Below are 13,725 nucleotides of genomic sequence, written 5' to 3'. Positions count from 1 at the left end.
TGTTTGCCTTTCTGCAGTGTAGTGGTCAGTGACTCAATTATTTCCTTTACATTCTTCTCCTGTCTCCATTAGTGTTATGGCTTTTCTAAAACAGTGTCCTTGGTGTCTAAAATATCCAGGTTTTCAAGACAACATCTATATACCACTTTGTGTCATTTCTGTTCCTCCTCTAAAAAGTATATATTCACCGATATTATTGAAAATAACCTTAGGGAAAAAGAGTTATGTAAAAAGTTGTCGCTGCCATACTTCTGCTTTCTAATACAGCAAAAATACTCCAAGTTCTAATCAAGACTACAATGCTTGAATTAGTGATTCAAAGTTTGTGTTTGTGTGTGTGTGCTTTGTGATATAAAGACCCTGTGTGTAGCCTAAAGTTGCAAAAGATAGGTTAAATAGATTTTGGAATATCTATATAATGGAATATCAGAAATATAGTCAACCATTAAGGATGATGCTTAGATGCCATAAGAAAATGCTTATACTAAAATTTTTAATAAAAAAGTTATGTTAGTATGATCCAAAATTATCATTAATATATGGTACATTTTAAACAGTTGCTTTCTCTAAGTGGTGGGATCACAAGTACTTTTTCCTGCTTTGTTCCTACATTTTTTGTGCTATCCAATATTTTTAGCTATATTGGGGGAAAAAGACCGAAAAAAAAAAAAAAAAAAAGAGAGAGAGAAAGGAAGGAAAAAAAGGAAAAGAAAAAAAGAATTGTGGGATAGGAATAGTATTATAGCTGATCAAATACAACTCTTTGATCTTTCTTATTCTAAGCCTGTATTTGTTTGTTTGTTTATTTATTCAGAGACAGGGTCTTGCTTTGTGTTCCAGGCTGGAATGCAGTGGCACAATCATGGCTCACTGCAGCCTGGACCTTGGAAACTCAAGCAACCCTCCTGCCCCAGCCTCCTGAGTGGCTGGTACCACAGGCACATGTCATCATGCTCGGCTAAACTTTTTTACTTTTAGTTTTTGTAGAGATAGGGTCTCCCTATGTTGTCCAGTCTGGTCTTGAACCTCTGGGCTCAAGAGATCCTCCTCCCTTGGCCTCCCAAAGTACTGGGATTATAGGCATGAGCCACTGAACCTGGCCTGTAGTTTTCTAAAATGAAGAAAGTCAGCCTGAGGTTGTATGTGCCAGCTCAAATGCCTTGTCCTATGGATTAATGGTGGGCAATGTGTAGTGTGACAGTGATGATGAGAGCTGCCATTTATCAATAAGTTCTATATGCCAAACAGGATTCTTTATATATATAATCTCATTTAATCCTCATAGCAGCCCCACAAGGTAGTAAGATTATCTCCATTTTGTTGATATGAAACTGAAACATACAGGTAAAGTAACTGGCTAAGATCATCCAGCTGGGATTCAAGCCCTTGAATGAGTATACCATTTACAACACATTAGCATTCACAGCACCTCAGCATTAGTTTCAAAATATTTGTTAAATGAGGTGACCCTATGAGGTGCTACTTAATTGTGCTTCAGAGAATCAGCGCACCAAGGAGCAGATCAAAGGGATCTCCCTACTGATACCTCAAAGAAACTCCACTGAAGGACTTTTATCAAAGTCTGTTGTGGAGGTGGAGATGGCTTCCTCAATGAGGTAGTGATAGGGTTACTTGTACCTTTTTTTCTGTGACATCAGTCATATACTCTTGTACCCAAGGTGCAAGGCATATGAGAAAAATGTATTGTCTATAATCAGACATTCAATTTAATTGGGGAGACAAGTAACACATAGAACACACATGATAAAATTAGCACAAGGCGGCTGGGCGCGGTGGCTCAAGCCTGTAATTCCAGCACTTTGGGAGGCCAAGGTGGGCGGATCACAAGGTCAGGAGAAGAGACCATCTTGGCTAACACGGTGAAATCCCGTCTCTACTAAAAATACAAAATATTAGCTGGGCGTGGTGGTGGGCGCCTGTTGTCTCAGCTACTCCGGAGGCTGAGGCAGGAGAATGGCGTGAAGCCGGGAGGCGGAGCTTGCAGTGAGCCGAGATGGTGCCACTGCATTCCAGCCTAGGCAATGGAGCGAGACTTCGTCTCAAAAACAAAACAAAACAAACAAACAAACAAAAAATTAGAACAAGGCAAAAAAATCCATTTATAATTAAATGTTAAGTCAATGGCAGAGCAGATAACTAGTGTCATCTAGTAGGAAGAACTGTCAGCTCTGAAGTGTCATAGAATTCTGAAGGTACAGGAAACAGCACTTGGAGATCACCTAGCCTAGCTCCAGCAGTTCAAGATTTGACCTAGTAACTTGGTTAAGATCACACTGCTGCTAAGTAGCAGAGATGGGTAAAGTACCTAAGGAAGCCTGATATTAAGTAGTCTAAGAAAAGTCTTTCAAGGACAAGTAGAGTGAGGTGATGGCACTTTAGATGAAAAGAGTGGACAACATTCTCCTTTCCTGGTTTAGCAAAATTAACCTGCCACTGGTTTGATTTTTAGATTGCAGGATGGTGAATAGTCTCGGCACTGAGAAGTCAGATTAAAATTTGTTAAATAATCTAAAAATACTGATCTGTTTTATTCCATCCATCATTTTCAAACATGAAGTATTTTAATGTGTATTGTCCTTTGCCAGAATATTACAAAATAGAAACACACCTATTCACATATGTATTCCAGATGCCTTTACAAGTGTTAACACTGGCTGTCTTAACACACATCTTGTTTGGACAGAGGCCAAATTGTTGTAACTGACCAGGAGGAAATAATTATTTGTCTAGTTGATGCTTCGCCACTGGCACACACTAAAGTTTGCATTTAAAGCACCCAACTACTCTTTGCAAAAATTGTTCCTGTAAAATCTGTCAGTCATCAGCAAATAGGAATAAGCTTAGAGTATGTAAATACTCACAGAGTGCGTAAATGTTCCTCTTAGAGTAACTACTTCCTCTTAGAGTAACTAAATATCAACTGATTGGACAATATTCTTTTCATAAAGATATGTGAATGTCAATAGGCAAGGCACAAAGATATTAAGTTAAGCCATTTTTAACTAAGAAATTTTGGTAGTGAAAAGGCCAGATTTGACTCCTCGGAACATGTAAAATTTATTTTAGAAATGGTTGTTCAAATCTGAGAGAAGAAAACATGGTAAATAATGTAAATCCAATTTTAACAAACCATTTTTAAAAAATTATAAGTAACAATCATGTTCATGAAACTTAAAACAACTAGGATTTTTATTTTGTAAGAAATATAAACCACTTTAATTTCTGACACAAAGCACACAGGCAGATAGTTACACTTTCTTGTATTTTAAAATAATTTCTGTGGGTTTGCAAGCACAAGTTAAGGCTCAGGTTAGTTTTTCTCTGTCTTCAAGGTATTCTTAGAAGGTGTATTTTAAATTCCTCAGAAGTTATTTCAAGAGTTGTTATATCCTCAATTAAACATAGAAGATTAAGTTAGAAGCTCCCTTTCATTATATTTTAGCTATTTTCGTTGCAAACTCTAGTACAATCTGTCAATGTAGATCAGAGAAATAACTGAAATGTAGCTTCAAAATAAGTAAAACAGGTTTATAAACCACAGGTAATCAATATTAAGTCCTGACTTTTAAAATATTAATACGAATGAAAGTCATTTTCTAACAAGTATCAAAAACAAAGGCAAATAAAAATTCAGGTGCTAGATTACAACCTTACACCTTACAACCTTAGCCAAATCTGCTGTTTGGCTTCAAAGTTCCACACAAAATCTTAACCTACAAACTTAACATTTCAAACCCACAAGATACAAGTACCAGAGTCACCCACAGTCATGTCAAAGTCTTTTCCAAGGTCTTAGAAATCTTAATCCAATGCAGAAAAGTTAAGAGTCAAAAAGACATAGAAACAGGGAAAAGTGAAGGTGTTATTTGCCAAACATTAAACTTTTACAGAAATCCAAAACCTACTTAACAATTTCCCTATATCGAACAGCATAACCTCTATGCAAAAGGTGTGTGCTCAAATGCAGTCATTTATTAGCATTTACTGTACTTACTTTGATTTTTGCCATTTATAAGCTTCATTAAAGATACCCACAAAGAAGTAACCAGTTGAATGAGGTTCAGCTAAGAAAAACCAGCTGTAAACTCGACCTACAAATTTACATCCCACAACGTCCTGTGGGGAAGGTACACTTTACAAACTACCATTATATATACAAGCTTTAGATTGTGAAATAATGCACTTCGGCTTTCTGCGGTGTACATTACAATTACAAACCCTCAACTCAACCTCCCCCCTTTGGAAAAAAAAAATCCACCTCCAATCTTCATTGGTCCACATAGTTCCGGCCCACATGGTATCAGTAGGTGTGTCCCTCCCAAAAAACCCTCTCATTGGCTGTGAAGAAACAGCGTCTAATAGGCTGTGATTTTGGGGGTTGTTAAACTCCACGCCTCCAGACTTGCGCTTTCCAATAGACCCGAGACGCTGCCGGCTACTCTGTGATTCAAAGGGCAGGCAACCCCAGCAGGATGCGCTCAAAGAAGCGAGAGGGGTGAGAAAGGAGAGGGCACCCTCGGTGTGCCGCCCACTTTATCCTCACTCCTGGACCCCAGCAAACGTTCACACACATGCTTTTCCCAGCCACCAGTTAGAAGGGCGGACAGAGAGCGTTCGCCTATTATAGATCCTTGACCTAGGGACCCGCTCAAGCTCCATGTCCAATCGCCCCATTCTACGGATAGAAGCGAGCAAAAGGCAGGCTCAGGCAACGACCTGTAGTGCTTGATGCCCCCTGGGAAAAGAATGAGTCCCAGGAACCCACTCTGTGCAGTCCCTCGACCGCAGACGCGGGGGCGCACGGGACGTGCTGCGGCGTCTGCTCCAGCCGCTCCCAGTCCCGGGCCCCGCACGCTGCGTCTGCCTTGCGCCCGCGCTCCCCTCCCAGCGGGACTTACGCGGCCTGTTCTTTCTCCCCGAGTCCATCCTCCTCCGCAGCCGGCATTTCTTGGCCGGGGAATCATGCTGAGGGAGCAGTGGCTGCGGCTGGAGCTCCGGTAGGAGCGGGAGGCGCTGGGGCACTGCGTCGTTGCCGCCCACGGGACCCCGGCTGCAGACGAGCGGCGGCTGGACTGGCGGCGGATGGAAGCCGTTGTGCAGCAGCCCGTTCACAGCGGCGGCGCTGGTGCCCACGGGGGCCCCAGGGGAGTGCGGGGCCGAGCGCTCCGGCTGCCCGCCGCGGTCGCCCATGCCGGGTGCTGGCGGGGCTGCGCGCGGGCCCCGGCTCAGGCGGCCTCGCTGGAGGTCATTCTCGGGCGTCTTTATTTCCCCGGATCCTCCCTGCGGCTTCCGATTCAGCAGCCGCAGAGCCGGCGCCTGGGGATGGCGAACCCGGCGCTCCTCCCCTCCTCCTGCCGACTCCCCCACCTCCTCCGCGCCCTGCCCCCCGCGCGCCGGCCCCACTACGCCGGCCTGGAGCACGCCAGCCCAGGGCTCGGAATCGGGGATCCCCGCGCACCCCCAGCCGGGGCTCCCGCCGCCCGCCTTCCCCCGATCCCCGGGCCGCGCGACTTCAAACGCGGCTTCCTCGCCTCCCAGACTGGTCCCCGCCACTGAGCATGCCCAGTCCTGCCCGCCACCGCCACCGACGAGTTTCAACATGGGGAATCAAGTTCTCTGGGTTTGCAGAGAGGAGATGGGCGGGTTGGGCTTTGTATGGCGGAGTGAAAACGAGAGGGGTCTGGGAGAGACAGCGAGAGGAGCGAACCGCTTCAGGAGGAATACGGGAGGAAGACAAATATTTGCAGAGGTTTCAGGTTTGCTAATCCTGTCCCCAGTGGGCAAGATACCTTTGCAAGGTCATTCACGTTACCCTCCCCGCTTTGTGAGTGTGTGCTTACGCGCGCGCGCGTGTGTGCCTGTGCGTTTGGTTAAGTGACCAAACTACTTAGAGGCCTGAGGGGCGGGAGGAGAACAATTATTTATAGAAAAGTAGGCAGACTTGGGGAGGGAGGGGAGTGAAATTTCTCTGCTGGCACACACACACACAAACACCATGTGGTTTCATGGAGTTGTCTTTTGCAGGGAGGAAACCTAGGAATACAGTGTAAGGACAGTGAAGGACAAAACTGTAGGCAGGATTAATCGGTGCTGAAAGAGACCAAATAAACAGGAGCAATTCCATGCTATAAAAAGCACTTTCCTCACCCAGGAAGGACTTCAAAAGACAATGTCATGTTATTTATAGAGTAAGGAGTTGCCACTTCTAAGAAGGCATCACGTGGTGACCAACACCATGAGCTTTGGAGTCAGCAGTGGGTTCAAATTACAACTCGGCCACTGAGCAAACCCAGATAACGTTATTGCTCAAGGTAACACTTCTGGCAATAGGAAACGGGACTGTCCATGCTCAGTATGCAGGACTAATTTGAGTGGTGAGTATGCACTCCTTCCCAAAGTTATGCAATCTCTTGAGGCCTCACTTTCCTATCCATAACAGGAGGCTGTTGTGAGAAAACCTACTAAAAGTACCTGGTACAATCCTGGCACATAGTAAATGCTCAGAAAGCTAGTTTCCCTTATTATGCTGTTATGATTAAGCAGTTCGCCCTTTGTTTCGACGGAGGGGAACAAACCATGCTTACAGCCGTATTTATTGTGTGATTTATTTTGTGATATTCTCCATGATTTGCAATTAATCTACAGAGGAGTTAGAGTCTGGCAAGTGCTGGCTGGCTACTGGGTTGCTGGGCCCCTGGGTTTCAGTGCATTCAGCAGCATCTAGGGCTTGCATCTGGCAATTCCTTCCAGCAGAGCCTCACCTAGAATCAGAGCTTCAGAACCATGGGGGCCACTGGAGCACTCTGGTCCATCCACTCTTGCACACTTTTTTCACATCAGGAAACTGAGCTGCAGATAGATGGCTGAGATTAAGAGCAAAGGTGGAACTAAACCCTCAATCTCAACTCTCTTGGCTTCCCTAACCTTATGCTATTTAAAGACAGACAAAAAAAACCCAGGTGATCTGGCCCCTCCCTACCTCTCCTGTCTCATCAGGGGCTCCCTGTGCTGCCTTCAATTCCTTAAACAACATTCTACTGTTTCCATTGCCTGCAGGTCTCTTCTCTAAGACCTCTTTTGTCTACTAGACTCCAACTTTAGATCTCCTGTTTAACTTCTCATATTTAGAGAATGTTCCCTCACCCTTAGGGCTATGTTAGGTATCCCTGCCATATCCTCTTCCTACTCCTTGTACTCCCTTTATGACTCCTTATCAGTTTGTAACTATACAATGCATCTGTTCCCTCATTTGTAACTTGAGAGTAATAGGACACCACTGAGTTGTTAGACTGATGAAATGCGTAACACATGTGTAAAATTAAATAATTCAAACTTCAAGCTGTTGGAACTTTATTGTGAGACTTGAGAGAAATGTGGCTATGCAGCTACAACTTCTGCTTTTTTTTTTTTTTTTTTTTTTGAGACAGGGTCTCACTCCTTCACCCAGGCTGGAGCATAGTGGCACAGTCTGTAACCTCCAACTCCTGAGCTCAAGTTATCCTCCCACCTTGGCCTCCCAAAGTATTGAATTATAGGAATGAGCCACCATGCCTGGCCTTGCCTTTTTTCCTTGTAAATAATTAGGAAGACCAAGCATGGCCAGAGATATGAATCCCTTGGATCATTGCCTCTCCTCACAGAGTAATAATCTTCCTTGGAATGCAGCAGTCTGTAACCAATCAAATCGCTGTGGCATATGCATTGGTTTTGTATGTTGAATGTAATTCTGCTGGAACTTCTCCATCTCTGCCGGTATAAGTGAAATCTTAACTTCTCCACTTTGGAGCACTGATCCCACTCATTTGGAGTTAGTGTTTCCAGGTGGCTATCCTCAAGCTTTTGCACTCAAACTTCATAGTTAATCATATTCTCTAAATCTCATTATTTAAGGTTAACATATGTAAAGTGTCCAGTACATTGTAAGTGCTAGGAAAAGTTAGACATTATTATTATTTGATTGCCCATCTCACCCCACTTCACTGTAAGCGTCTTTAAGGCAGATGACTTGTTCATCACTCTGTCCCTAGAAGGCGCTTGGTAATAATTTGTGACTGGATAAATGACTTATATCAAGCTCATCTAGCCCGTGGCCCACAGGCTGCATGCGGCTCAGGACGGCTTTGAATACGGCCCAACACAAATTCATAAACATGAGATTTATTTTTGCAACTTTTTTTTTAGTTAGCTCATTAGCTATCATTAGTGTTAGTGTATTTTGTGTGTGGCCCAAGACAGTTCTTCCTCTTCCAGTGTGACCAATGGAAGCCAAAAGATTGGACAACCCTGACTTAGATGATATTTCACACAGAGTCCCCCTCACTTTCTACTGTAAATTTGCTAAAAATCACCAGTCACTCCTAAATATTCAAATATATCATTTTCAAATTCCCACGTAATTGAACTGAGTGGCTTAGGAGGCAACTTACATCAGAGATGCAAATAGAAGCTTTAGCATTGCAATATCTCCAAGGACATATTTTTTCCAGCTTGATTCCCAGGCCTGCTGAGGAAGGCCTGAGCCAGGTGGCTCAGACCCAGGCAGGGCAAAAGTACTGGTACTGGGACAGAACGTCCTCCACCTGCTTCCTTTCTCCTACCCTTGTCAGGCTGGGTGCTTGGATCAGTTACACCCAGCGTATGGTAGGGAAGAAGCCAGGTGGCATCTCACAGGTTTATTCAGGGGTGTGTGTAGGAGGTGTAACTTTGGGGCGTGAGCTGTCATGTGCTCTAAGAGGGGCATGCAACAAATGTTTGGAAGAGAGTGAGGGAGAAGGGAACCCACAAACCAGCGCACTCCCTTGAGTCTTATTTATTTATTTATTTATTAATCATTTACTGTGTGTACTATGTTGTAGGCACTAAAACATGCTGGGAATACAAAGACAAGATAGATGGCTTCACTGCCCTCAAAAGGCTTACAATTCAGTAGAGAGAGAAAAGTCAGTGATTCTCCAGCATCAGTGTTATGTAAGAATAACCTAGGGAATTTTTCCTTTTTAACTTTGTATTAAAACTGACATACATACAGAAAAGTATGCATATCTTATAAAGCTCAAGGTATTGTGCAAAAAATGAACATGCAGTGTAACTTGCAACCCAAGATATTTTGTAAGCACAGATTCTGGGTCCAGTTCCATAGACTGATTCATCAATAGGTGATGACGACGATAATGATGATGATAATAAATATTTTTTAAATTAAAAAAAATAACTTTTTCAAAACCAGGGGATTTGAGGCAGATGATCATCACGGTTTGGAGAAACAATGAAGGAAGCAAAGTATGCCGCCTATACTGCGGGAGGTAACTCCAGAAGTCCCCAGAGAGTAAGCAATGACAGAGTCAGGGGTGGGGGATTGTGGGGGAGTGGTGCTGAGATGGAAGCTAAAACAGGGTTCAGGGAGGAAATGACCCTTAAACTGAATTTTGAATAATATTGGCCTCTCTTCAGGTGAATAGGGAGAGAAGGTTTAAAAGAATCCACTCAGAACTGAAGGAGCCAAGACTCTGTGGGTGCATTTGAAACAACCTGGCATTTTTGGGAAACTGCCAGGAGTTCCACAGGCTGAAGAGCAGCTTGAGAAGGGAGAAGGTGAGTAGTAACGGCTGAAAAGTTTATGTAACCAACCAACAAGCTCATTTTATCTGCTGCCCAGATACAGCCGATTTATCAAGACAGGGGAATTGCAAAAGAAAAAGAGTTAATTCACGCAGAGCCAGCTGAACAGGAGACTGGGGTTTTATTACTCAAATCAGTCTCCCTGAAAATTCAGAGGCTGTGGTTTTTCAAGGATAGTTTGGCAGACCAGGGAATGGAGTGCTGCTGATTGGCTGGGGATGCAATCATAGGAGTGTGGAAAATGGTCCTGCTGCATGTGTGCTGAGTCTGCCTCTGGGAGGGGCCACAGGACAGGTTGGCAGGTCAGGTGGAGCGACTGTTTGTCAAAAATGCAAAACCCTGAAAAGACATCTCAAAAGGCCAATCTTAGGTTTTACAATATGATGTTATCTGCAGGAGTATTTGTGAAAGTTGTAAATCTTGTGACTTCTGGAATAATGACTGGTAAACATTTATGTGTACACTTTTAGCAGAATTCAGGCTCCTCTTATCTGCCTAACCTATAAAGACGGTTTAGGGCTGGGTGCTGTGGCTCAAGCCTGTAATCCCAGCACTTTGGGAGGCCAAGACGGGCAGATCACGAGGTCAGGAGATCGAGACCATCCTGGCTAACACAGTGAAACCCGGTCTCTACTAAAAAATACAAAAAACTAGCCGGGCGAGGTGGCGGGCGCCTGTAGTCCCAGCTACTCGGGAGGCTGAGGCAGGAGAATGGCATAAACCCAGGAGGCGGAGCTTGCAGTGAGCTGAGATCTGGCCACTGCACTCCAGCCTAGGCGACAGAGCGAGACTCCGTCTCAAAAAACAAAAACCAAAAACCAAAAAACAACAACAACAACAAAAAAAGACGGTTTAGTTTTGGGGAAGGGCTACTGTCATTTAAACCATAAACTAAATGTATCCTAAAGTTAGCTTGGCCCAAGCCCAGGAATGATTAAAGGCAGTTTGGAGGGTAAAGGCAAGATGGTGGTTGGTTAGATCAGATCTCTTTCACTGTCATAATTTTCTCACTGTTATAATTCTTGCAAAGGTAGTATTGAATGGGATCCAAATCTCAAATGGCTTTCTATCCCATAGAAACGAGTTTGGACTTTTAACTGAGGGCTATGGGAAACTATTGAAGAGTTTTAGGCAGTATAAAAACTATCAGATTTGCATTGTGGGAGGATCCTCAGCAGAAGCCTGGAAAGGAGACTGGGGAAGGAGATCCCTAGTCAGGGAGACCAAGTAGACTACTGAAAAAAAAACAGGTAAGAAGTGATAAGGGACTGAGTAAAGGACACAGTAGTTGGAATAAGAGCACTGGGTGGATTCAAGAATTATTTAAGGATAGAATCTATAGGACTTGATCAATGGGAGGGTGAGGGAGAGGTGTGGCTGGCTGATTTCTATGTTTCCAGGTTGTGCAGCTGGGGATGTGGTTTCAACATTCAAATCTAAGCAGATCCCCATTCCATCCTGAGCTGCATCACTCCCAGGCTGGGTTGGGTGCCTCTCTGGTGTAAGCCATATCACTCTGCGTATCTCAGTCTAATGCTACACTTAACACGTTTCATTGCAATTTTTTTTGGCAGGGGGATCCTCAAGGACCTGCAAACAATAAACCAAATCCCCCCACTCAAAATCCCCAAACAAAATGTGTTCATTTTGACTAGCTGTGTGTGTGTTTTAAATTAAAAGTTTGAATTAGAAAGCAACTAGGATAAATTTATACACTTATATGTATAAATTTAAATACCTGGCCTCCGAAGCACTTCTGATAGGTCTCAGCTACCCAAACAAGAAGAAAGGAATCTTTGAATCCCCAGGACTCAACACAGTACTGGACACAAAATGGGAGCTGAAAAAGTGTGTGTGGAATCAATGAAGGATGCAATTTCCCCCCGTTGTAGAGGTGAAGAAGCTGAGGCTGCAGAGTAGAAGAGGAGCAGACAGTGGGGATTGTCTTCAAAGTAGGTTCCTAGTTCCTGGCTCAGAGGTCCCAGTTTTTGTTGACCATGGACAGTAAAACTCCCTGGGAAAGTGGGCCCAGACTCAGGAGAGCAGTTTTGATTGGTCTAAGTTTGTGATTGACTTAGGAGCTGTCTGGCCAATGAAATATGAGGGAAAGCCTGGGGGATTCTGGGAAAGGTTTTGTAAACCAAAAAGTATTTGAGACAAGTCTCAATCAATTTTAGAGCATTATTTTGCCAAAGTTAAGGACCATTGCCCATGACACAGCCTCAGGAGGTCCTGAGAACATATACCCAAGGTGGTTGAGGTACAGCTTCATTTTATACATTTTAGGGAGTCAGAAGTTACAGGCAAAGACATAAATCAATACATGCAAGGTATACATGGGTTTAGCCCAGAGAAGTGGAACATCTAGAAGCAGGAGCTTCCAGGTCATAAGTGGATTCAAAGATCTCCCGATGGGCAGTTTGTTGACAGCGTTAAGCTCTGCCTCAAGAGTTGATGTCAACTTAAGTTAAGATAAGGGGGTGCTTTGTGGAAGCCAAGGGTCTTATCATGTACATGAAGCCTCCAGGCTTCAGAGAGAATAGATGTGAATGTCTCTTACTGAACCTTAAAAATTGTCAGACTTTCTGGAAGACCTAATAAGGGAATCTTTACAGAATATAAATTTTTCCCCCACAAGTGACAGCTTGGCAGGGCCATTTCAAAATATGTAAAGAAATATAATTTGAGGTGAAATAACTTGATTTCCTTCAGGGCCCACTGGCTGTCATGTGATGTTACACCAGAATCAGATTGGAATCTGTTATCTTATTGCTACAAAGATTCTGTCTTGTCAGTCTTAAGATCTCTGTTTTAATGTCAGTGCTGGTCAGTTGTGTCTGAACTCAAAAGGAAGGGGAGGGTATAATGAGGCATGTTTCACCCCTTCTTTCCCATCATGACCTGAACTAGTTTTTCAGGTGTTTTTTTGAATCCCCTTGGCCAAGGGGGGTCTGTTCAGTCAGCTGAGGGACTTAGAATTTTAGTTTTGGTTTATAGTTTCCTCTTGATTAAAGAAGGAAGTCTGCAATGTGGGTTTGTAACCTAGTTTTTAGTAACTTTACATCAGACTTGTAATTTATTGTTACTTTCTGAAGACACACTGATAAAACCTCTGTACCACGATGTCATTGCATGTTTTCACTATAGAAATTCTAATTATTTGCTAAAGTGAAAATAAAGTCAAACATGCCCAAGTCTTTATCCACTTAACCACATAGCGACGGTGTGAGCATGGAAAAAGGGCACATGTCAAGACATAGTTTTAAAGTAATTATTAGAATGTTGACTGTCAGAATAATATTGACCCAGGATGAACTTTTTTTATTTTTTCATTTTTGCTTTTTTGTTATTGGTGTTCATAACTTCCTCAGAGATTCACCATGGGGTTTCCTCATACAAGAGACTACCTTCAGGTGTGGATTTTCATCACCGTACTTTCTGTAGATGCCCCAGGCAGTCAGAGGTTACCACAAACAAAAATACTTTGGTGAGTGGTGTTATAGTGAGATTCTGGTAACTCATTCATCAGAGCCTCTCGCTTAGGTACCAAGATAAGTACCAGAGTTACAATCCTGAGCAAAAGCAAAGTCCCTGCCCTCATCTGTATTACAGAAAAGACAGGCCTTAAGCACACACTCACCAAAAAAGCAAAGACATTAGTGCATACTTCAAAATGCATAAAATATAAGACCCCCTAGTGCCATGAGAGTACATACCAGGCTGACCTGGCCTAGATACAAGCTTCATCAGAGAAGTGGTATTTAAACTGAGTTCTGAATATTGAATAGAAGTTAACTGAGGTTGGAGTAGATATAGAAGAAGTATTTACAGTGTATCTCATATCATAAATATGGTAGGTAATTCATAAAAACTTGTTGATTGAAAGAATGAATTGAACCTGTCTCCCCCAATAGGGCAAATCAAGTGTAAGGAAAATTATTTACTGGAACAAACCACTGGAGAAGGTTTAGGCCAGTTTGTCTAATCTTCCAATAATTTGTTATAGACCAGAGGCTCCCTGTGTAATGAAAATTAACATGGGGCCATGCGGATTTCTCAGACAAAGCTTTCATCTGGGGGTTTGTG

The 13,725-nt window shown here is 43.2% G+C and overlaps 1 protein-coding gene and 1 long non-coding RNA gene across 12 annotated transcripts in view; one reads left to right on the top strand and one right to left on the bottom strand.

Moving 5' to 3' along the window:
* The window catches only part of PANK1 (pantothenate kinase 1), a 119,144-nt gene that overhangs the window by 56,949 nt on the left and 48,470 nt on the right, over positions 1-13,725 (bottom strand). For 2 of the 9 annotated variants that reach the window (XM_009214947.2, XM_009214949.3), the window contains exon 1: positions 4,016-4,269. The exons of 4 other annotated variants lie outside the window; for them this stretch is intronic. In XM_009214947.2, the coding sequence (XP_009213211.1) occupies positions 4,016-4,043 (28 nt within the window). In that variant the 5' untranslated portion in view covers positions 4,044-4,269. 3 more of the 9 variants (XM_003903981.4, XM_009214946.3, XM_009214948.4) reach the window with 3 other exon arrangements.
* Positions 5,942-12,371, top strand: LOC108587648. 3 transcript variants are annotated; one of them, XR_004176945.1, is made up of 4 exons: positions 5,942-6,395; positions 9,248-9,346; positions 9,472-9,612; positions 10,717-12,371. It is a non-coding gene; the product is annotated as an uncharacterized LOC108587648 (long non-coding RNA). The 3 variants fall into 3 exon arrangements; XR_004176946.1 differs by having other exon boundaries at positions 9,248-9,612; positions 10,717-10,889; positions 11,214-12,371; XR_001906504.3 differs by having other exon boundaries at positions 9,248-9,612.

This window comes from Papio anubis, chromosome 11 (assembly GCF_008728515.1).
Source record: "Papio anubis isolate 15944 chromosome 11, Panubis1.0, whole genome shotgun sequence".
Taxonomy (NCBI): Eukaryota; Metazoa; Chordata; class Mammalia; order Primates; family Cercopithecidae; genus Papio; species Papio anubis.
This window is presented reverse-complemented; position numbering and strand designations above follow the sequence as displayed.